The sequence below is a fragment of the Anastrepha obliqua genome, chromosome 2, assembly GCF_027943255.1.
Source record: "Anastrepha obliqua isolate idAnaObli1 chromosome 2, idAnaObli1_1.0, whole genome shotgun sequence".
NCBI classification, from domain to species: Eukaryota; Metazoa; Arthropoda; class Insecta; order Diptera; family Tephritidae; genus Anastrepha; species Anastrepha obliqua.
The window spans coordinates 24,476,384-24,498,369 of record NC_072893.1 but is presented as its reverse complement, the minus strand read 5'-3'; the positions used below and the strand labels follow the sequence as shown (position 1 = coordinate 24,498,369).

Here is a 21,986-nt window from a genome sequence, read left to right as displayed (position 1 = left end):
TTATTATTGTTGGGCTTGGTTGTCAAATACTGGCAATTCCTTCACGTTTTGCATGGCCACATCCGTAAAAGCCTCAGTTGCGTTATGTCGCCTCTTCTTGTTCAAGTTGACTCTTCAATAGTTGACACAATAGCGAGGTGGACTAACAGTAAACTTGTTTTTTTTTTCAAAATATTTTTTACCGCCTGAATTAGCTGTGGACGCTCTTAATGAAAACATTAACATATGGAATATGACACACAATTAACAGCGCGCGAGTGTGGCGAATTCAAAATATTTATGCGAACAATAAATCATTGCAGAGTTAAATGAAATTAATTTATTTATGTCAACGTTTTCTGTGGAAATCTTAAATTCTTCTGAGTACGCCTAATTAAGCGATATACTTTTCATTATTTTTTATATCATTTTTTACGCTATTTTGAGCTCAAAGATATTCAGTGAATGTTAATTATTTTGAGATGCAAAAAGATTTAGGAGAACGTCTTATGGAACCATTTTATTTAATGGCGTTGAATTTACGTGGTATGACTAGCAAGTTACAAGACTGGCGTTACTATATAAGAGACGGGACATAGCTATATACAGAAGCCAGCTGACGAGAAGCTTTCTCTTTTGATTGCAGGCCCTCTCGCTTCTGTAAATAGATTTGTACAGCCATAACCTCTAATGCGCCCACTTATTCCTCGTTGTATGCAAAGACATCATTCATAATACCACCCAACTCACATAGCGGAATTGTGCCTTTCGTTTTTTACCTGCTTCCCCAAATGAAACATTTCCTTACGCTAAAAGGAAGCAATTTGAGACGGTTGAGGCTGTGAGGAAGAGACACAACACAACCCAAATCCAGAAGCAGGGCAATATCTACAGCCAGCCAGAACTGTTGATGTAATGGAGAAGGTTGATGGGGTTAAGTTGGAGCATTGCCCCAGGCTACCGAAGAAAGAAGCAACCAGTGACCTTAATCATCTGGCTGCCAAGGCCGGACATTAACAGAAAAAGTGCTCAACAGTCTCCTTCTCATTCAACTTATAATCTCAAAGGATAAGATGGCTCGGACACGTGTTTAGAATGCCCAAGGAGAGAACAACTCGAAAGACAGACATCCTGTTGGATGCCGAAGAAGAGAACGGCCCAGAAAGAGATGGCACAAGGACATGGAATTTGAGCTTGAAAACCTAAACGTGTGGCGGTGGAAGGAGGTATCCTTAGTCAAAGGCAAATGGCATGAGGTTGTGAAATAAGCAATGGTTCACCAAGTACTGTGATTCTATAAAGAAGAAGAAGTCTACTTCTCTGAAAGATCCCCACAACTTCTGCAATGAGGATTAAATGGCAAACCTAGCCTTTCTGCGTGTGTGCCGATGAGTTCAATAACCGGTAAGCACAGCTACGAGATTGGAAATTTAATGGCGTGGAGTCCCCAGAACATTGCGGGAAACTGCGAAGCGGACGAGCTGGCCAGACAAGGGACCTGTGAGGTATTGTCCCCACGAAAGAGAGAATCGGATACCCTTCGCCGCAACTCAGCGAGCGTTGCGCAAGTGCACAAGCGTGTTAAGTCGCGAAAACCTTCTGGCCACGGGTGGATCGGAGGTGGTTGACAAAATCTCAGCTCTCAGATTTCGTGGGCGTCTTCATGGGGCACTACCCCCAGGGTATACATTTGGTTAGACCCGGAATTACTGCGAGTCCTTTTTGTGGCCGCTGTATGCAGAATGAGGTGAAATCCCCGCTCTCGTGGGACTAAGATTTACGCATCTTGACTCTCACTTTTTTCCTACGCCTGCTGACATAGATCTCACAAAAATCTGATGAACTTTATCAGCAGCATAAAGCGGCTAACACAACCACACATTAGTCACGGTTCATAATCCCCAAATACCTCCTCTCTAGAACTTTCTGAGTCCTCCTTATATTGTACTTGGACCACAGGGTTTTCGAAATAGCGCATGAAGAAGTGGAGCTCCATCTTTTCTGCTCTTTCTTGAGAAATAAGTTGTGCAACTCCCCTTTAACAATAGTCACGTTTATGCCAGGTAGGATGTCTCAGCGACCAATTCAGTGCCCTTCCTTATAAGCTCATCAGCAATTTCATTTCCGTCTATGTTCCTATGTCCTGGAACCCAGATCAGAGAAATGTTACCTGCACTTCCAAGATATTTGATATCCTGCTTACAGGAGTTGATCAGCTTGGATCTGCACCATGGCGTCGTCAAAGCCTTGATCGCAGCTTGACTATTGGAAAAAATGTTGATATCTCCCTTGGTCCCACATTTTTTAAACATTTTGCATGCCTGCAGAATTGCAAAGACTTCTGTCTGAAAAACACTAGCAGTATTCGGCAGTTTAAAGGAGATAGATAAATTGACTGATTTAGAGAAAACCCCTGCTCCGACTCCCAATTCCATCTTGGAGCCATCGGTGAAGACAGAGGTAACAGACTAGGTACAGATTTTCCCCTCGTTCCAATCCTGCCTACTTGAAAAGATTGCCCTCGCACAACCTTCAACCTGCAGTTTAAGGGTAGAGAGATCTGTACGAAGTTCAGAGAAATACAGTGTTAACTGCCTGAAAATGCTTCCATGTCCCTTGAGAGATTGCCTCCAGAGGCCAACCTCCTTTAATCTGATTGCAATTTGAGCAGCGATCGAAATAACGTGAAAGTCGTTGGGAAGTTAGTGCAAAATGACATTCAGGGCAGCACTGGACAGCAAGTTCTACTTGCTCCGGTGATGCCAATACAAGCAGTCCTTTACACCCTCCCCAGTTTAGTGATATTTTAGCCCTTCCGAAGAGCTTCCGACCAAACCGTTGTACATTCATAGAACAACCTGTAGTTTGAGTCCTAATTTTTTGCGAATATAGATTTGCTGAAGGAGAAAGCAATGCTGGCCTTCATTACTCGATTTTCAATGTGGAACTTCCAATGGAGTTTGGAGTCAAGTATCACTTCTAGATACTTAACTTGCTCTGAAAGCGGGAGAACATTTTATTTTATCTAGGAAGTTTAAAGTGTGAAGGTTTATATTTTCTGGTAAATAGCACCAACTCCGTTTTGTCAGAGTTGACCTTGACACCACAATTGGCAGCTCAGCGACTGAGGCAACCAATGACCTTTCCAAAATTTCAGCCATGGGTGAGGGAAGCGGTCCCGATACCATTAGGACCTAGTCATTGGTGTATGCTATTACCTTAACCCCACCCTTATTTAACTTAATCAGAACTTCGTCAATAGCAACTAGCCAAAGAAGAGGCGAAAGGACACTACGCTGGCGGCATCCTCCTGTACATAAATCTAGTGATTTTAGCCTCTCCTGCTACCCCATTAACTTCCCTACAGCCAGCAGGTACGAGATCCAGAGACAGATAGGTCTTTCCACCTCTAGTCTATCCAACGCAGAGACAATTGGCTCTCTCCTAACGTTATTAAAAGCACCATCTATATCGATAAAGGCCGCCAAAGTGAACTGTTTGCCCTCCAAAGATTTTTCGACAGTCACTACCATCTCATGTAAGGGTGGATTTCCCATTCAAGTAAGCATGACGAGCTGGAGATAATTTGGATTCAATGTGCCCCCAGATGTGAGAATCGATCAAGCTCTCAAATAGCTTTAGGATAAATGAGGTAAGTCTTATAGGCCTGAAGACTTTGGCCAAGGCGCGACCCCTACTCCTTGCCTTGGGTATGAAAACAACCTTCGTTTTCTTCCAGTTGGCGGGGACGTAATTAAGAGCGAGACGCGCGATGTACATTCCTTGCAGGACCGGAACCGCCAGAGTTCTTGTTTTCTGAAGCATGCCAGGCTTGATAGAGTCAAAACCAGGAGATTTGAAGGAGCAAAAACTATTGATTGCCCAGGTAATTCTGTCAACAGACAGGAAAGATTTCGGTGGATGGTGTCGACAATCTCACATGGAGTAATAGAATTTTCAGGAAAGTGAGTGTTTACATGGATGTTCAAGGATTCTTCCGCAGATTCAACCCACTCCCTATCTTCCCTCTTTACGGCTTAAATTTTTATAAAAAAAAATAAAAATTAAATAAATAGTCAAAATTTTGCGAAATGTTGCTATGCTATTGTTTTAATATTGAAATATGAAGCGAACTTTTTTCGTAGATGAGAACAAGTAAAAATGTATAAAGTCTATATAAAATATTTTAAAGCATCAGTCTCGATATTTTAGAGCCCTGCCGGGTAGAGATCACGCCATGTTACAAAAAGTGAAGGTATTTAGTTGGAGAACGCAGCACAACTTGTCGTTTCGGGAGGTTAAAAAAATATCAACCCCTAAATTCTTCTCAAATTATCACTACTTACTCAATTCTGAATCTGATTTAGGACTATCAGCTAGGCGTGGGAGAAGCGATAATGCATAGTTTAAAGAATCCTTTGCTTGTCAATGGAAAACCTCTCGAAATTGGTTAAGATTCTCGGACAAACAAACAGGAAGACAAATAACTGGAAACGCCCGTTTTAATTTAGGAAATGTACGGATTTCCACATTTCGATATGAATGTTGAATATATTAATTTTCTGAAAAAAAATTTCGTAATCAAATTTGTTTTCTTGGGCCAAAAAATGTGGGCATTCCTGTTGAAAGAATTTTATGGTTTGAGTTTTTTTTTAATTTTTCCTTCACATCCTCAATGTATTTGAATAATTACAGAAATACATGAAAAATGCGTGTTTCTTGTGTTTCAATATTCATATAAATACTCAGTAATTGCTTTCGAAAGTCGAAGAGCAACCGGAAATACATCAGCGGCTTTCAACATCAACGAATGGAAAGGAAAAAAAATGCTTCGAAGAATTTCGTTTCAAAAATAATTATTCAATTTTCTGTCGTTCTTTATATATCCAATGTTGCATTTTCACCAATGTATGTATGTACGAATGCACCCTGCAGGAAAATCCACTGTTGCCCAACTGGTGCACTTCTCGTGAATGCGAAACCAAACAAGCAACTAATGAATTTTAAAAGGCGATAAGCTGCCTGATCCGATTATACGAAACTGATACTAAATTTCACTTTTATAGTTCCGAATCGTGTGTATGCGAGACATAATGGGATTACTCAATACAGGAAATGAGCCGAAAAAGTTATCGGTACATTCCATTAGGCGCCGCCGTGGCTGAATGGGTTGGTGCGTGACTACCATTCGGAATGCAGAGGGAGAGAACGTCGGTTCGAATCTCGGTGAAAGATCAAAAATTAAGAAAAACATTTTTCTAATAGCGGTCGCCCCTCGGCAGACAATGGGAAACCTCCGAGTGTATTTCTGCCAGCTCTTTATAAAAATTATCTGCCGTTCGGAGTCGGCTTGAAACTGTAGGTCCCTCCATTTGTGGAACAACATCAAGACGCACGCCACAAATAGGAGGAGGAGCTCGGCCAAACACCCAAAAAGGGTGTACGCGCCAATTATATATACAATATATACATTACATATAATTCTCTCCGACTCCAAATTGGATATTCAACAATATTCGACATATTTTTCATGTTAAATTAAAATTTTAATAAATTTCAAAAAATTACTAAGAACTTTGACTTTCCTTTTGACATTTCCAAAAATCTTCTGGATTTACAGTTTTATAGCAAATTAGATTAGGTTAGGTTGATCTGGTTAGTGGAAAGCCATAACATAGACCTCAGGTCTACCAGGTGGAGCTTGACCCTTACGTTTCCTTGTAGTAGGTTTCCTGTAATAAGTCTGCGTCTTTTGCGAATCTAAGTAAGCTCTTAAGCTCTAACCCCGAGAGACATTCTAACCTCTCATTTTGTAGAGCTCCTAAACATTTCATTCGGGTTCTAGCTAATGCAAGGCATGAACATAGAAGGTGTTCAAGAGTTTCCCTCTCTTCTAGTTCATTGCGAAATATGCAGCTCTCATTGTTTGCGTTTCCCATCTTGTATGCGTGTGCCGCTAACAAATTGTGGCCTGTCAGCATACCTGCGATTGTTTTGATTTCCTTTCTAGACTGGGCTAGTACGAATTTGGCGTATTTGTCGGCATTCTGTGTACGCTTAATTTAGTGGTTTTGCAAGTGGCTGGATTATTCCACCTCCTATCGATCCGTGTTTTCATGTTCGCAGCGATGTCATTGTAGATCGTGCCTAAGGGTATTATCACCCGTTGTGTTAAGCTTTGCCTCAGATCTGGTTGCTAGGCCTTCTGCCGCAATGTCAATCGGTGGTTGGTTGAGTATTCTTTCTAGTGCTGCTGTAGGAGTAGTTTTGATTGCCTCTGTCGTGCAGAGTGCACTAAGACGTTGAATACCTTCCACAGGTGTTGTGTGTGTCGTTTATAGAAAATTAAATTTTAGTGTTTTAAAGTTAAAGTTTCTCCATCTGGTATCGCTAGGGACCAAAAGGTCTGTGCGCGGCTTATTGCCAACCAGGCTAACCTAACCTAACCTAAAGTTAAAGTTTAAAGTCATCCAAAAAATACGTAGATTTTTTACAAATTTCGTATGCAAAGGATGTTGATAATTTTGTTTGCATATAAAAGACTTCCGAACATTTGTTGAGTGATTGGCCAAGCTCCGGTTTTTATGAGGAGCTTCTTCTTGACAGACATCGGAGACTCTCAGGGGTTTGCTATTGCCTGCCGAAGGGCAACTGCTCTTAGAAAGAGATTTTATTTTTGTTTTTTTTTTCGTATATCACCAACACAATCTCACTTTTTTTTTGTAAACACATCCCAAGTGAAAGCAATCCATCAGCTGATTTTGTCAAACTTGCTCAGAGCCTAACTCGCTCAGAGCCACACCTCTAAAAATTATTCACCGCCATTGGTAAAATCGTTCTAGTTCTGCACTTGAAACTTGATTCACCAGCTCAAATTTTTCCTGCAGGGAACATTCGTATGAACAAATGTAAATTTACAGCAATTTTTCATTGTTAAAACTTCAACACGCGGGCCAAGAGCCTACGAATCTCAATCCACTTAAATGACTTATTTATTGAACTTAAACAAACTGTCATATTTGATAATTAAACGCACATCCATTTTGATGGAATAATTTGCAACCCCGCTTAGGCAGGAATCAAATAATCTGCTTGCCGATTATGTCGTCAGTCAATCAATCACACAACCAATCAATCAAATAAACTGAGGCAATGCATGTCGTGAATGTTTCGAGGACACGCGTTTGCTTTTAGAGATTTGAAATGTCAAATTTCTTAGAATGAAAATTGAAACTTGCGCGCATTGCAAAATTATTTAGCCGACCACGTATGCACATGTGTGTGTGTGTGTGTTGCGTGACAAGGCACACAAACATGCACGAAAATCGGCACGCAGGAAACCCTTCACTGCCGCACGGCAAAGTGGATGCCGAGGGAGATGAGATTTGGAAATCATTTCAAAACAAATTTGTATGTATGTATGTATGTTTGAGTGTATGTATGTTTGTGTGTATGTATGTACGAATGTTTGTATGTATGCCTGCCTGTACTTCAATCTTAATTTAGGAAATGTGGTACTAATTGTTGTGGGTTAAATAGGGGTAAAAGGGGTATTTAGTGAGCGCGCGACAGCACGAGTGCCCACAAGCAGACATGCATACATATACACACACAGATATACAGACATACATAAATAATTGGTAACAAACACATTTGATTTTATATAATTTGTGGCAAACAACTACAATTTGTTCTGCAGGAAGGGGAAATTTCGATTAAAAACACATTTGATTTTATATATATTAATTTGTGGCAAACAACAACAATTTGTTCTGCAGGAAGGGGAAATTTCGATTAAAAACAAAAAATCAAATGTGAAGGGTTACTCGCAAGGTTATTGCCTTCGGACTCACCTGCGAATGTGATGCCCATATTGAGAGCGCTGTCCCGTGGCAATGTTATTGTTGCATACGTGGTGCCGCGGTCGGGTGCCAAACCCGAATCCTCCGATTGTGCCGGACTCATGGCGCGATCCACTGTAAATATAAGAAGGGAAAACAAGATGAAAATTGGTAAATATTATTGTAGCTTCCGATTTTTTTATTTATAATTTTTTTAATTTTTTTTAATTTTTTTTTTAGTTTTTTTTTTATTTTATTGCTTTGTGCAATCATTTAATGTAAACACTTTGTCAGAACAATGAACACAACGAATGGGAAAAAGCCAAAAATTAAATAAACTTGAGTTCAATGGTTAAGCGAAAACACAAAAAAACACACACACACACACACACAGAGTATTCTATAATTTTGCTTACACGAAATTACATTTTTCGGCTGCTGATCGGACGTGCGCTCACTCCCAGCCTTATTTATTGCTTTACCAAAGCAGGAAATTGTAAATAATTTTTACAGTTATATGAAAAAAATTTAACAAAAACAAATTCACAAAAGAAAAATTTTACAAAAAAAAATTTACACAAAAAAGTTTTACAAAAAACAAAAGTTTGCAAAAAAAATATAATATGAAAGACCAAAAATGGTGAACTTAAGAGAAAGCAATTTTTACAGTAATATGAAAACAATTAAAAAAAAAAAAATTCCAAAAATCAAAAATTTACAAAAAAAATTTAAATATGCAAAACCAAAAATGGTGAACGAAAGAAAAAAATATATAATATGCAAAATGGTGGACGTAAGAGAAACCAATTTTACAGTAATATGAAAAAAATTTACAAAAAAAATTATAATATGCAAGACCAAAAATGGTGAACGTAAGAGAAAATAATTTTTACAGTAATATGAAAAAAATTTACAAAAAAAAATATTTTACAAAAAAAAAATTTACAAAAAAAATGGTGAACTTAAGAGAAAACAATTTTTACAGTAATATGAAAAAAATTTACAAAACAAAAGTTTACATAAAACAAAAATTTTCAAAAAAACATTTTACAAAAAAAAATTTACAAAAAAATTAAAATATGAAAGACCAAAAATGGTGAACTTAAGAGAAAACAATTTTTACAGTAATATGAAAAAAATTTACAAAAAAAAAATTTTACAAAAAAAAAATTTACAAAAAAAATTATAATATGCAAAACCAAAAATGGTGAACTTAAGAGAAAACAATTTTTACAGTAATATGAAAAAAATTTACAAAACAAAAGTTTACATAAAACAAAAATTTTCAAAAAAACATTTTACAAAAAAATTAAAATATGAAAGACCAAAAATGGTGAACTTAAGAGAAAACAATTTTTACAGTAATATGAAAACAATTTATAAAAAAAAATTAAAATATGAAAGACCAAAAATGGTGAACATAAGAGAAAGCAAGTTTTACAGTAATATGAAAAAAGTTTACAAACAAAAAGTTTACAAAAAAAAGTTTACAAAAAACAAAAGTTTGCAAAAAAAATATAATATGAAAGACCAAAAATGGTGAACTTAAGAGAAAGCAATTTTTACAGTAATATGAAAACAATTAATATAAAAAAAAAAATTTACAAAAAAAAATTTTACAAAACAAAAAATTTCCAAAAAAATTGTACAGAAAAAAAAATTACAAAAAAACATTATAAAACAAAAAGTTAACACAAAACAAAAAATTTACAAAAAAAAAAAATTCTGGAAAAATTAATATATGAAAGACCAAATATAGTGAACGTAAGAGAAACCAATTTTTACAATAAAAGGAAAAAATTTACAAAACAAAATTTTACAAAAACAAAAAATTACAAAAAAAACATCATAAAAGACAAAATTAACAAAAAAAAAAATTCCTGAAAAAAATTATAATATGAAAGACCAAAAATGCTGAACTTAAAAGACAACTGTAAAAACACACAGCACACAACAAGGGCAAAAAATTGCAAAAACGCAATTTTCTTTCTTTTCCTCACTTCACGTCCTTCCTGCCCTTTGCTACTCAAGCGAAATTGCTTACAGCTTCCTGGTGGTCCCATTGTTGCCCCGCTCGTTAACACATTTAACATTGCATTTTATGCTCTTTTTATCGATATTCCCCTTCCTTTTCCTTTTTGGTAATTTTCCTTCTTGCAGCGAGCAGTTTACGATCATCAGCATTGTTGTAAAATGTGTTAAAGCCATTTTATTGTGTGAAATTCAGACGTGCCGTGCAGTGTTGTTGTTATTGTTGTTGGCTGTTGTGTTTTTTTTTGTTTTCGCTGCTGCTGTGGCGTAAATCTCATCAATCATTGAAGTTGTTAATGGCTGCGTCAGTATTGCTGACCGCCTTCCCCGTGCTCGTTTTGCAAGTGATCTGGGTGATCATTACGATCGAGTAGCATTGCATCTTCTATGTATTTGTATACGTGCATATATATGTATGTAGGTATGCATGTATGTGTACATATGTAGGTGGTTCGTAAATGCATGAAGTTTGGTTTTAGTAAGATTCGCAATCTACGTGCATATGTACATACATACATACATATAAGAGTACAACTCTGATTGGACTCGTAGCTATTTTATTATGACATATCAAATGCGATCTGGTTCATTACTTTGGGTTTTGACAGCATTGATCGGCAAAAATAGCATCAATAAGTAAAGAAACTAAAGTTTGAATGTCAAAATACGAGGGAGGTTCAATAAGTACCCGTCGGCAGCAATTCATAACGCAGTTCATGCAGTTTGGCGGCGAAACCTCCGGTTGAATGTACTGGTGCGTTATCGTGATGAAGCAGCAACTTCTTCTTCGCCAAATGCGGCCATGTCTTCTTCAATTTATTGGGAAAGCGGTCCAATAACCAATTGTAGTATTCAGTCCAGTGACCGTTTCTCCTTTTTCTAAAAATTCCATGAGGCTGATGACATTTGCATCCAAAACCAAACCTTGCCCATAACCTTTGCGGCCGTTGGGACTGTCTTCGTCTTCTTTGGAGCAGTTTCACCGGGAGAAATCCATTGTTTTGATTGCTGCTTAGTTTCTGATGTGTAATGATGAATTCATGTTCCATCAACGGTAACAACTCGATGCAAAAATGTCTTCGGATCTTACTTAAACTGCTCCAAACACTGTTTAGTCCACTGTGAGCAATCGCGGCACCCATCGGCCCGACAATTTTTTCATCACCATCTTATCATCTCAAATATTAATTGCTCCTCCGGTCGACACACCTATGGGCTCTGTTACTTCGCGCACTTTCGTTCGTCGATCAGCGAGAATCATGTCGTGGACTTTTTGAATGATTTCCTCGGTAACCACGTCTGCCGGGCGTCTTGATCGCTCCTCATCAAAAACGGAAGATCGCCCACATTGAAATTCGTTGCACCAATAACTAACTGTGGTCATAGATGGCGAAGCATCCCCATAGACAACATCCAACTTTGTTTTTATCTCCTCTCATTATTTCCCATCCAAAAACAAAAAGCGAATTACCGAACGATGCTGCTCCTTTTCCATCTTAATGAAAATCACGAATCACGTATTACTCGAATTGCTGCCAAATCCAAACTAACCTATCCATCAGCCTAAAATTTGTTTTGCCGTCGTTTGATAGATGGCAGCACACGATGGTAATACCTACTTCCCTCACGAACGCTCTGTCATCAAACACGGATACTTATTGAACCACCCTCGAATACTCTTCCCCATGCGTTTATATTAGAGAACGCAGGTTAGGTTTGGCGGAGAACAGCAGATCAGATAATGTAGGTATGAGATGGATGTAGTCCTCTTTACTCTTTTCATACTCATTACACAATGGACCATTTACCTTCGGTCGACTTTTACTGCCCAGAAATCTGCTGGCCCACTATCTCGGTGGCTGATCGAAGCCAGTGGAACACCCAGATTACCAGAGGTGCTTAGAGGTGTGAACATATGGTTTTTAAGCACAGATTCAGACAGCAATTTGTTGGAGCACTTGGGGAAAGAACAAAGAAAGTTGTTGCCAACTTTTAAAACAATTGATCGGCTGATGCTGAATTACGCAGCGCCCATGTAGTCTCCTGGCACTAGTGAAACGCAGTGCAAGAAGCTCGAAACCTGCTAAAATACTGCAAACAGGGCAGCGACGTAATGTCTCCTGATTACTCCTTTACAGCATCTTCACAGCGAGGCTACTGCGCATAGTAAGCTGCTCAGCAAGCAACTCCTGCTGAGTTGCTACCGCAGGAGCTACCCCTGCGGACACTTGTTGGAGGCTGAGCCACCTCCCAGGCACATCAGGAGGCATCCCATTGACTACACTGACGAGATCTAAGACTATATTTACCTACTGGACCCAACAGTTTAAACTTCCACCCACCGAATGCCGTCCTCACAGTCCAGCCATCATCCATCTCAGACAAGAAATTCAGCTGCCTCGTGAGATCCGCGTCATCTTGGCACAATTGCGTGCTGGATATTGTAGTAGGTTAAACTCCTTCTCAAGATGCTTCGCATGACACTAACCACCTATTCGCTTATCCCCTAAAACTTTCTTACTAAATCCCTGAAGAAACAGCATATTTCTTAAGCCTCCCATTAGATGAGATTGACGATGTCGACCGATGACTACACCACAGCGGCAGTTTTAATGAACTGCTAGTCTAATGATAGTTATATTACGGTTAATTACCAACTATTAATTTAAAAAGTAAGCTCGGTGATTCCAGCTCTGCTTGGTTTTTAGTGGCTAAGGGGTTCATTTGAATGAAACAACCGAACTGATAATTCAACTTTCCAATTAATTATTTCATAAATCGGCTGAGAATCGCAGAATTGCTAGGCAAATGAAATAATAACAACTACATGCTGCTAAATGTTTATGGCGAATTGGTCTATGTTTTTATTTGGATGGTAGTAATTTCTTGCATGTCAAATTTCTCATGACAACTAGTGACTTGAGGCGGTCGCTGTAGCCGAATGAATTGGTGCGTGAGTACCATTCGGTTCAGCCCGGGTTCGAAATCCCGTGTATGAAACACCAAATGATGGAAAAAAGTATTTTTTTATAGTGGTCGCCCCTTGGAAGGCAATGACCAACTACTTAATGTATTTCTGCCAGGAAAAAGCTTCTCATAAAAACCATCGACGTCATCAATTTGTAGAAAAACATCAATACACACACCACGAGTAGGAGGAGGAGCTTCGGCCAAACCAAAAAAAAGAGGAACTCAGCGATAGACCTAATTCTTACTTTTATTCTTCCAGCGATTTGAGAATAAAATTCTTCTCTTCTTAATTGGCGCTATAACCGCTTACGCGATTTTGGCCGAGTTTAACAAAGCGCGCCAGTCGTTTCTTTCTCGTGCTAACCGGCGCCAGTTGGACACACCAAGTGAAGCCAAGTCCTTCTCCACCTGATCTTTCCAACGCAGTGGAGGCCGCCCTCTTCCTCTGCTACCACCAGCTGGTACCGCATCGAATACTTTCAAAGCCGGAGCGTTTGTATCCATTCGGACGACATGACCCAGCCAACGTAGCCGCTGGATCTTTATTCGCTGCGCTATGTCTATGTCGTCGTAAAGCTCATACAGCTCATCGTTCCATCGTCTGCGATATTCGCCGTTGCCAACGTGCAAAGGTCCAAAAATCTTACGCAGAATCTTTCTCTCGAACACTCCAAGCGTCGCTTCATCGGATGTTGTCATCGTCCAAGCTTCTGCGCCATACGTTAGGACGGGCATGATGAGAGTCTTGTAGAGTGTTAGTTTTGTTCGTCGAGAGAGGACTTTACAACTCAATTGCCTACTTAGTCCAAAGTAGCACTTGTTGGCAAGAGAGATTCTACGTTGGATTTCAAGGCTGACATTGTTATCGGTGTTAATGCTGGTTCCTAAATAGACGAAGTCTTTTACAACCTCGAAATTATAACTGTCTACAGTGACGTGGGTGCCGATACGCGAGTGCGCCGACTGTTTGTTTGAAGACAGGAGGTACTTCGTTTTGTCCTCGTTCACCACCAGACCCATTCGCTTTGCCTCTTTATCCAGTTTGGAGAAGGCAGAACTAACAGCGCGGTTGTTAAGGCCGATGATGTCAATATCATCGGCATACGCCAGCAATTGTACGCTCTTATAAAAAATTGTGCCCGAGCGATTAAGTTCTGCGGCTCGTACGATGCTCTCCAACATCAGGTTAAAGAAGTCACACGACAGCGAGTCACCCTGTCTGAAACCTCGTTTGGTATCAAACGGCTCGGAGAGGTCCTTCCCAATTCTGACGGCGCTACTGGTGTTGAGCAACGTCATCTTACATAGCCGTATTAGTTTTGCGGGGATACCAAATTCAGACATCGCGGCATACAGGTAACTCCTTTCCGTACTGTCGAATGCAGCTTTGAAGTCGACGAAAAGATGGTGTGTGTCGATTCTCCTTTCATGGGTCTTTTCCAAGATTTGGCGTATTGAGAATATTTGGTCGATGGTAGACTTTCCAGGTCTGAAGCCACACTGATAAGGTCCAATCAGTTGGTTGACGCTGGGCTTCAGCCTTTCACACAATACGCTCGCTAGAACCTTATAGGCGATATTTAGAAGACTAATCCCGCGGTAATTGGCACAAATTGCAGGATCGCCCTTCTTATGGATTGGGCAGAGCACACTTAAATTCCAATCGGCAGGCATGCTTTCATCCGACCATATTTTGCATAGGAGCTGATGCATGCACCTTACCAGCTCCTCGCCGCCATGTTTGAATAGCTCAGCCGGCAGTCCATCGGCGCCCGCGGCTTTGTTGTTCTTTAGCCGCGTTATCGCTATTCTCACCTCGTCATGATCGGGTAGCGGAACGACAATTCCGTCGTCAACGATTGGGGTATCGGGATCTTCACTTTCTCGGTGACATGCGCAGCTGTCACTGTTTAATAGGTTCGAGAAGTGTTCCCTCCATAATCTAAGATTGCTCTGTACGTCAGTCACCAGTTCGCCGTCTTTGTTCTTACAGGAAAACGCCCCGGTCTTGAAACCTTCTGTAAGCCGCCGAACTTTCTGGTAGAATTTTCGGGCGTTGTTCCTGTTGGCCAGCATCTCAAGCTCTTCGCACTCACGTATTTCGGCCTCTCGTTTCTTCTTTCGGATAATACGTCTCTCTTCCTTTTTCAGCTCTCTGTAGCGATCCCACATGGCTCGCGTTGCGCCCGATCGCAGCGTGGCTCTATAGGCGGCATCCTTTCTTTCTGCGGCAGCATGACATTCCTCGTCGTACCAGTTGTTTTTTCGGGCTCGCCGGAATCCGATTTCTTCTTCGGCGGCGGTACGTAGAGAACGAGAAATGTTGCTCCATTGTTCGTGGATGCCGGTTTGTTGGGCAGTACTCTCTGAGAGCAGGAGTGAGAGTCGAGTGGCGAATCTTCTGGCTGTCTGTTGTGATTGCAGCTTTTCGATGCCGAACATTCTTTGCGTAGGTAGATGCACGTTTTTTGCTGCACAGAGACGTATGCGCAGTTTGGCTGCAACAAGGTAGTGATCCGAGTCAATGTTGGGTCCTCGGATCGTACGTACATCTAATACACTAGAAGCGTGTCTTCCATCTATCACAACATGATCGATCTGGTTTCGTGTTTTTCGATCAGGAGACAGCCAGGTGGCTTGGTGAATCTTCTTATGCTGGAATCTGGTGCTGCAGACTACCATGTTTCGGGCCCCGGCGAAGTCGATCAGCCTCTGTCCGTACCGGATGTTTCGTTGTGCAGGCTGAATTTTCCGACTGTTGGACCAAAAATTCCCTCCTTGCCCACCCTGGCGTTGAAGTCGCCAAGCACGATTTTTATGTCGTGGCGGGGGCAGCGCTCATAGGAACGTTCTAGGCGCTCATAGAAGGAATCTTTGGTCGCATCGTCCTTCTCTTCCGTCGGGGCGTGGGCGCAAATTAGCGATATGTTGAAAAATCTGGCTTTGATGCGGATTGTTGCGAGACGCTCGTCCACCGGAGTGAACGACAGTACTTGGCGACGAAGTCTCTCTCCCACAACAAATCCGACACCGAATTTGCGCTCCTTTACATGGCAGCTGTAGTAGACGTCGCAAGGTCCTATGGTTTTCTTTCCTTGCCCCGTCCATCGCATCTCTTGGATGGCAGTGATGTCAGCCTTTACTCTCACGAGGACATCAACCAGCCGGGCAGAGGCACCTTCCCCATTAAGGGACCGGACATTCCAGGTGCATGCCCTCAAATCGTATTCCTTAGTTCGTTTGCAGGGGTCGTCATCAGTATAGGGAGGTCTCATCCGAGGCTTTTTTAAAGTTTTCATTGGGGGGGATTTTTAAGTGGCGGGTCCCAAACCCAACGCACAACCAGCTATCCTGGAGTGTTTCGCCTTCTCACTTTAGCTCACTCCCGAACGGGTGTTCGGAAGCTACCCAGAGGATACGTGGGCTAATCCCGGCCGTTGTGAGCTGCTTGAACCATATGCAGAAGAATCGTCCTGGCCATTCCCAAGTGAATGGCGATCAGTAACTTTCCCCACTTGCGTGGACTTCTACACATGGAACCATCCTCCAGAATAAAATTACAAATTAAATTTTTGTGTGTCAAAATCTTTAAAGAAAACTGTTGCCCATCAAGTTTTTTTGTGGTCTCTCTGAAAGTAGATCCCAAGATAGATTTTAAAAATCAACAATCAACAAATTTTATGCTCTTTTCATGTTGATCCTAAGCTTCGAGTTCAACAAATCCTTTCGATGTACTTTCCGTTTTGAGAGACTTGTCGCTCATTTAATTTGTTTGCTTATTTGGTGGCGCGCAAGTACTTGCATGAATTTATGTAGTTTTTTCGTTGAGTGTTTGGTAAAAAATGACAGCTCTGACAACATAACGTCCATTTTGCGAATTAATCGAAGCGTCGCTACCTTTATTATAAAGTTCGCTGTAGGTATTTAAATATAACTCGGAAAGCTAACCCACTATGAGACTTTCAAGGGTTATTTGGCATAGTCTCAGCTATGAATGAAAAAAAGTAAGAATATAATATGAAAAAAAAATTGTTTTCCCCAAAAAAAAATGTATACAAAAATTTAAAGAATTGTATCTTAAAAACTTAAAAACAGAAGCAAAATTAAAAAAAATGTTAAAAAGGACCGACGATATTAAATTAAAACTATATACCAAAATTTGCAAGACTGAATAAATCTAAAAATAATACACTTTTTTTTCAAAAATGCTTCTTATTATTTCTTCTCAAGCCTACAAATAAACCAGTTTTCAGAAAAATTTAAGACAATGTCCAAAATACTTTCATCACTAGATATGGAATCGCTCAAGTATTTCCTCAAAAGAGGTGACAGAAACCAATAGGATAAAAGGAGAGAGAGGAGAGGGCTGGGGGAAGGAGGAGCGGTTGAGTATTTGTGGATTACGAAAGGTGACTGACTAGCGGTTGTCTCAACCGCTTTAAGCTGATGAAGTTCATATCAAGTCCTGCTATATCAGCAGGCGTAGGAAAGAAGTGAGAACCAAGGTGCCCAAATGTTAGTCCTGCGAGAGCGGGCCAGCTAAGTAGAAGGAGCTCAGATAACTCGCCCTCATCGTCCATACAGCTGACGCAAAAAGGACTCGAACTAATTCCCAGTCTCACGGCATGCTTACCCCGCTCACAATGACCTGTGCGGACATCCACGAAGTTTGATAGCTGAGATGTCAGAAAATCCGCGACCTTTCAAGCTTGTGTACTTTTCCCGTGGTCGCTGAGTTAATACGAAGCCCATCATTCCAGGAGTAGAGCGCAGGTTTTCAAGATGATCCCATCCACTCCTTTCGCGAGGAAACTACCTCACAGGTCTCTTGTCTAGCCAACTCATCCGTTTCGCAGTTTCTCGCAATGTTGCTATGACCAGGTACCCAAATGCGTCTTATATCAAAGTGTTCAGATGCGATCGAAAGTGAAGCCAGGCATTCCCTGACCAGTTTCGAATGCACTGTAATTGAGCCCAGGGTCCTAATTACCGCTTGGCTATCGGAGTACATAAACATTTACTTTCGTAACAGTTACAACGCAAGCGAGTAGCCAATCAGCTGCTTCTTTGATTGCGGCTGCCTCTGATCCGGTAACCTGAATTCGAGTCTGATGGGGAGCTCTTCGCAGCATACTCCTCCGCCAACACTTTCGTCTAACTGCGAGCCATCCGTGAACAAGGCCACCAAGCCCTGTCTTCAAGCGTTGCACGTTGGTGAAATGTGAATTGAAAGCAATTCCTTGGTCCCTATTTGTATATCGCTCCAAAATTGTTGCGCGCTTGTGAAAGAGTGACATATACGAAATTCTTAGGTATTCACCTACTTTCAAGTGCTCATTTTGTAAAAGAATACTGCGCACTCTTATGTTTCCACGAATTTGAAAACATTAATAAAAAATCTAGAAAAAACGGTCCAGTTTACTACACTTTATGTCGAAGTGCACAAATTGAAAGCACATTTACTGCGTTTGTTAGCTTTTTGAACTCGCATACAAAGCATTCGACATTCGGCACACGGCATAAAAATATCAAAGACCTCGTTTGCCCATACCTAGAAAAAACATTGCAATATTTTCTTAATTTATTCGTCACCAGCAGCGTTAAGAGATCAAAGACGCACCCAATTTGCATGCAGAAGCGCAGAACCGTTGCGGTGAACGGCTGGTGGTTGGTTGGTCGGCTAGTCGAACGGTCGTTTTGATTGGCTTTTGGAAGAGTTGCAGTCACCCACCGGTCGTTATGACAACAAAAAATGCAACACAACGCATGACCAATGCAATAATTCACAGGAAGATAGCCAAATCGAATTGTAATGCTGCGGGTGGATGAATGGCGCGCGATCGACGCTTGCCACTTGGCTGTTGAAAGTATCTGGGCTTCTGCGCATTCGGTTGCTTTGAAGCTGCCAGTGGCTGCCGTTGGCGAACTATTAGTGGAATAATTTGTGGTGCAGGCTAAGTTTGCTCAAAGAAAATATGGAGCACTCACTGCAGAACTATTTAAACCATGACTTATAATGCGCCTGCTTTGGCCGTATGAGTCAAATGCAAAATGCCAGCGACTGCCAAACGAAATAAGGCGGCAACTAAACTGTGATTCTTAAATTCCGTGGCATTTTAAGAAATTCTCAACTTTGATATTTCTGGTGATTGCCTATCGATGGTGACTATTATCGATTTTTGAGAATTTTTTTTTCTTGATTTCTTAAATTCCGTAGGATTTTAAGAAATTCTCAACTTTGATATTTGTGGTGATTGCCTATCGTTGGTGACCAATATCGATTTTTGAGAATTTTTTTTTCTTGATGTGCATTTTTTTCCATGTAACGAACCTCGACTTTTTTTTAATTTTTGTCTTGAAGAGCAGAGGGCTCACTTGCACGAGAATGTAATAATTCTAATTTTTCCTCTTTAGACAGATTTGAGAATAGGCAGCGATAAAATTAGTATTTACTTATTTTCTTAACTTCGAAACAAAAGCAGCAGAAAATAACCGAAGTCGGATTTTCAGAAATTTGTTGTATCATCGAGTTCTGGCTTCGACGGTATAGAAGTGATAATTTTAAGACCGCCGACAGGGAATGTACTAGGTTTGGTAGTGCTGGCTGATCTGCAAAAAAGATCTCACTTAGACCCTAAGGTCCATTGTGTCGCCAGTGCTTTGTATCTGTAGTGGAAGATATAAATGGGAAAGGAATGGCCGAACTAAGCAAGAAAGTTCGCAAAGTTCACGAAGTTTTGGAGGCATTACACAGTTCAGATTATTATGAAAGGAGGGAAAAGCTTAACTGAAATATGACTCAGCATTACGAAAAGGTTTCTATAGCCCTTTATGTGTGTGAAAGACCCAGTTAGCAAAATATTAAAACTAAATTTCAGCATCTGGCGCTGGTCTTCTAAGCAATTGTGAGGCCTGTTTATATCGCCTAATATTAATTCGAAGACAGTAAAAGAATGTATCGACGTTTTGACAGAAGTATCACAGTACTTTGTCATAAACTTGCTCTCGGTACCGGGTCATAGAGACATAGCAGGCAACAGCAAAGCAGATGAACTGGCGAGATTGGGTACCACATTACCGATCCAATCAGGCAAACCGAACATATCTAGACCTTTAGCAACTTGTAAGATACTTATTGACAAACACACTATCAGAGCTGTCAACAAGTAGAATGAAACATGGAAAAACATGAGAAATCTTCTCGGGGTCCTAGCAGAGCATTGTCTGATTGGCAGGCATGCCAGTAGACTCGGATCACCCTATAACGACTATTACAGAAGCTGTAACGGCATCGAAGAAGAAGAGACTATAGAACACTTTCTATGCGGGTGCATTGCTCTGGATAAAAGAAGGTTCAATATTTTAGGAAAAAGCTCCCTGAGTAACTTGGCACAAGTAGCCAATATAAAAATAACAAGTCTTGTTAGATATATTAAAGCCACAGGTTGGTTCAATGAGGACAATGTAGAGTGAGCAGAGAGAACAGCCCTGGTGCTATCACAATGGGCCTACAGCAGGCTTAGGTGTGTCAACCGGCTACCACTATTCCTACCTACCTAGTACTTTCAGGGCGTCAGATGATAACATTCCCCATTCTCCGTTTCTTAGGTTAAAGGCTGGGGTTAGGTTGAAATTGAAATTTGAAATAGACGACCCAAGAAGCAACGAGAGAATGGTAACTCAGGCTAAAAACTCCATTGTATTCGAAGCTCTGAAAAGTAAAAAGGTTAATGGTCAAGGAGGAAAGGAGAGAAGTAACAGAAAGAAAAAGATAGGATGGAATAGAGAAATAGAGGTAGCTAGGCCTGTGAGAATTGTCCATATTCTTTGGTAAATCTGAATATATCCTCCAATTTGAGAACATGAATTTTACTCTTTCTCCTGACATCGGAACTTAAAATTCATAGCCTTAATCTAGCAAAGGCAGGACACTCACAGAGAATAGAGTAAGGTTACGCTAGTTGCCGCTCTCTATGAGGATGTAGATGGCCCACTTATGCCTGGAGACCAATTGTGCTACCACTTGTTTGGATTTAAGTTTCAGCATCTAATTCCCAATGTAGTGAAACTGCTATTTTCATCTATTCTGGACCAGACTTGTCTAGTTATCTTGCAAGTAGACTCCGTGGTCCCATGTCGGTAGTTGTCAAATAAAGACGGAGGTGCGCTTTCTATGGAATTTAAGAATTGCAAGATGTGGAAAGCTCATACAGAATATTGGTAATGAACTAATAAGCGCTGCTGCAAGAGATTTACGAATTGTATATGTACAATTTTCGATCGATACCGTTGGTCCTAGGACTAGAATGATGACAATGAATGTTAAAGAATAATTTCCAGAGTTTACAAACTGCGATCACCTGCTGAGCCTAAGCAAGCAAAAGTTGTTTCTAAAGAAAAAACACGTAAAATGATATCAGAAAACAGCGAGAAGCTATTCAATCCCAATAAATTGAGTTCTCAATATTTCTAAATTCTACTTTAAATTAAGAATGAGTTTAAAAAATGTATTTTCTCGTTCCTAAGATCCTAAGATTCGGATACGCAGAGGAGCGAGATGTAGTATTAGAAAAGGACGAATGGCGGAAGGGACAACTTTCAACACGGCACAACTTTAACATATATACAGACGGTTCGAAAATGGGAGAGAGTATTGGAGTCACAGTATTCTGTTCGAAATTAAGCTATAAACAGTCATAATAATTACCAAACTACTGCAGTGTGTGCCAAGCTGAGATCTAAGCAGCAACGAAAGCAGCAAGCTTAACCATAGGGAACTCTCCTCCGAACTCTCAAAGAAACTTTTACATTCACAGCCAAGTAGCCCTCAAAACAATAGCAGCTGTAAAGGCAAACTCACACTGTGTACAGCAATGACGGAACAGGATGGATGAGCTAAGAACTGAGAAACAAGTCACCATCTAATGAGTTTCAGGACAAAAGGGAATTGAAGGAAAGGAGATAGTGCATATACCAGCCAAAGCAGGTGCAAAACTTTCTGTAACTAGCCGGTATACAACCACCTCCCTGCAAACAACGACTGGATATAGATGAAGGATGGATTCAAAAAGCGAACTCAAGGAAATAAGGAGCTCATGCAGGGTCGCGAAAATCATGCTACGTAGACACAATGTCAGGTCTACAAACTATTTCTTATCTCTTCCC

The 21,986-nt window shown here is 40.5% G+C and overlaps 1 protein-coding gene across 1 annotated transcript in view; it reads right to left on the bottom strand.

The window, feature by feature from the left end:
* Nucleotides 1-21,986, bottom strand: part of LOC129237246 (glutamate receptor-interacting protein 2) — a 113,474-nt gene that overhangs the window by 39,214 nt on the left and 52,274 nt on the right. The window contains exon 2 of the mRNA XM_054871839.1: nt 7,833-7,955. Within this exon, the coding sequence (XP_054727814.1) occupies nt 7,833-7,955 (123 nt within the window). The remainder of the gene's footprint in view (nt 1-7,832; nt 7,956-21,986) is intronic.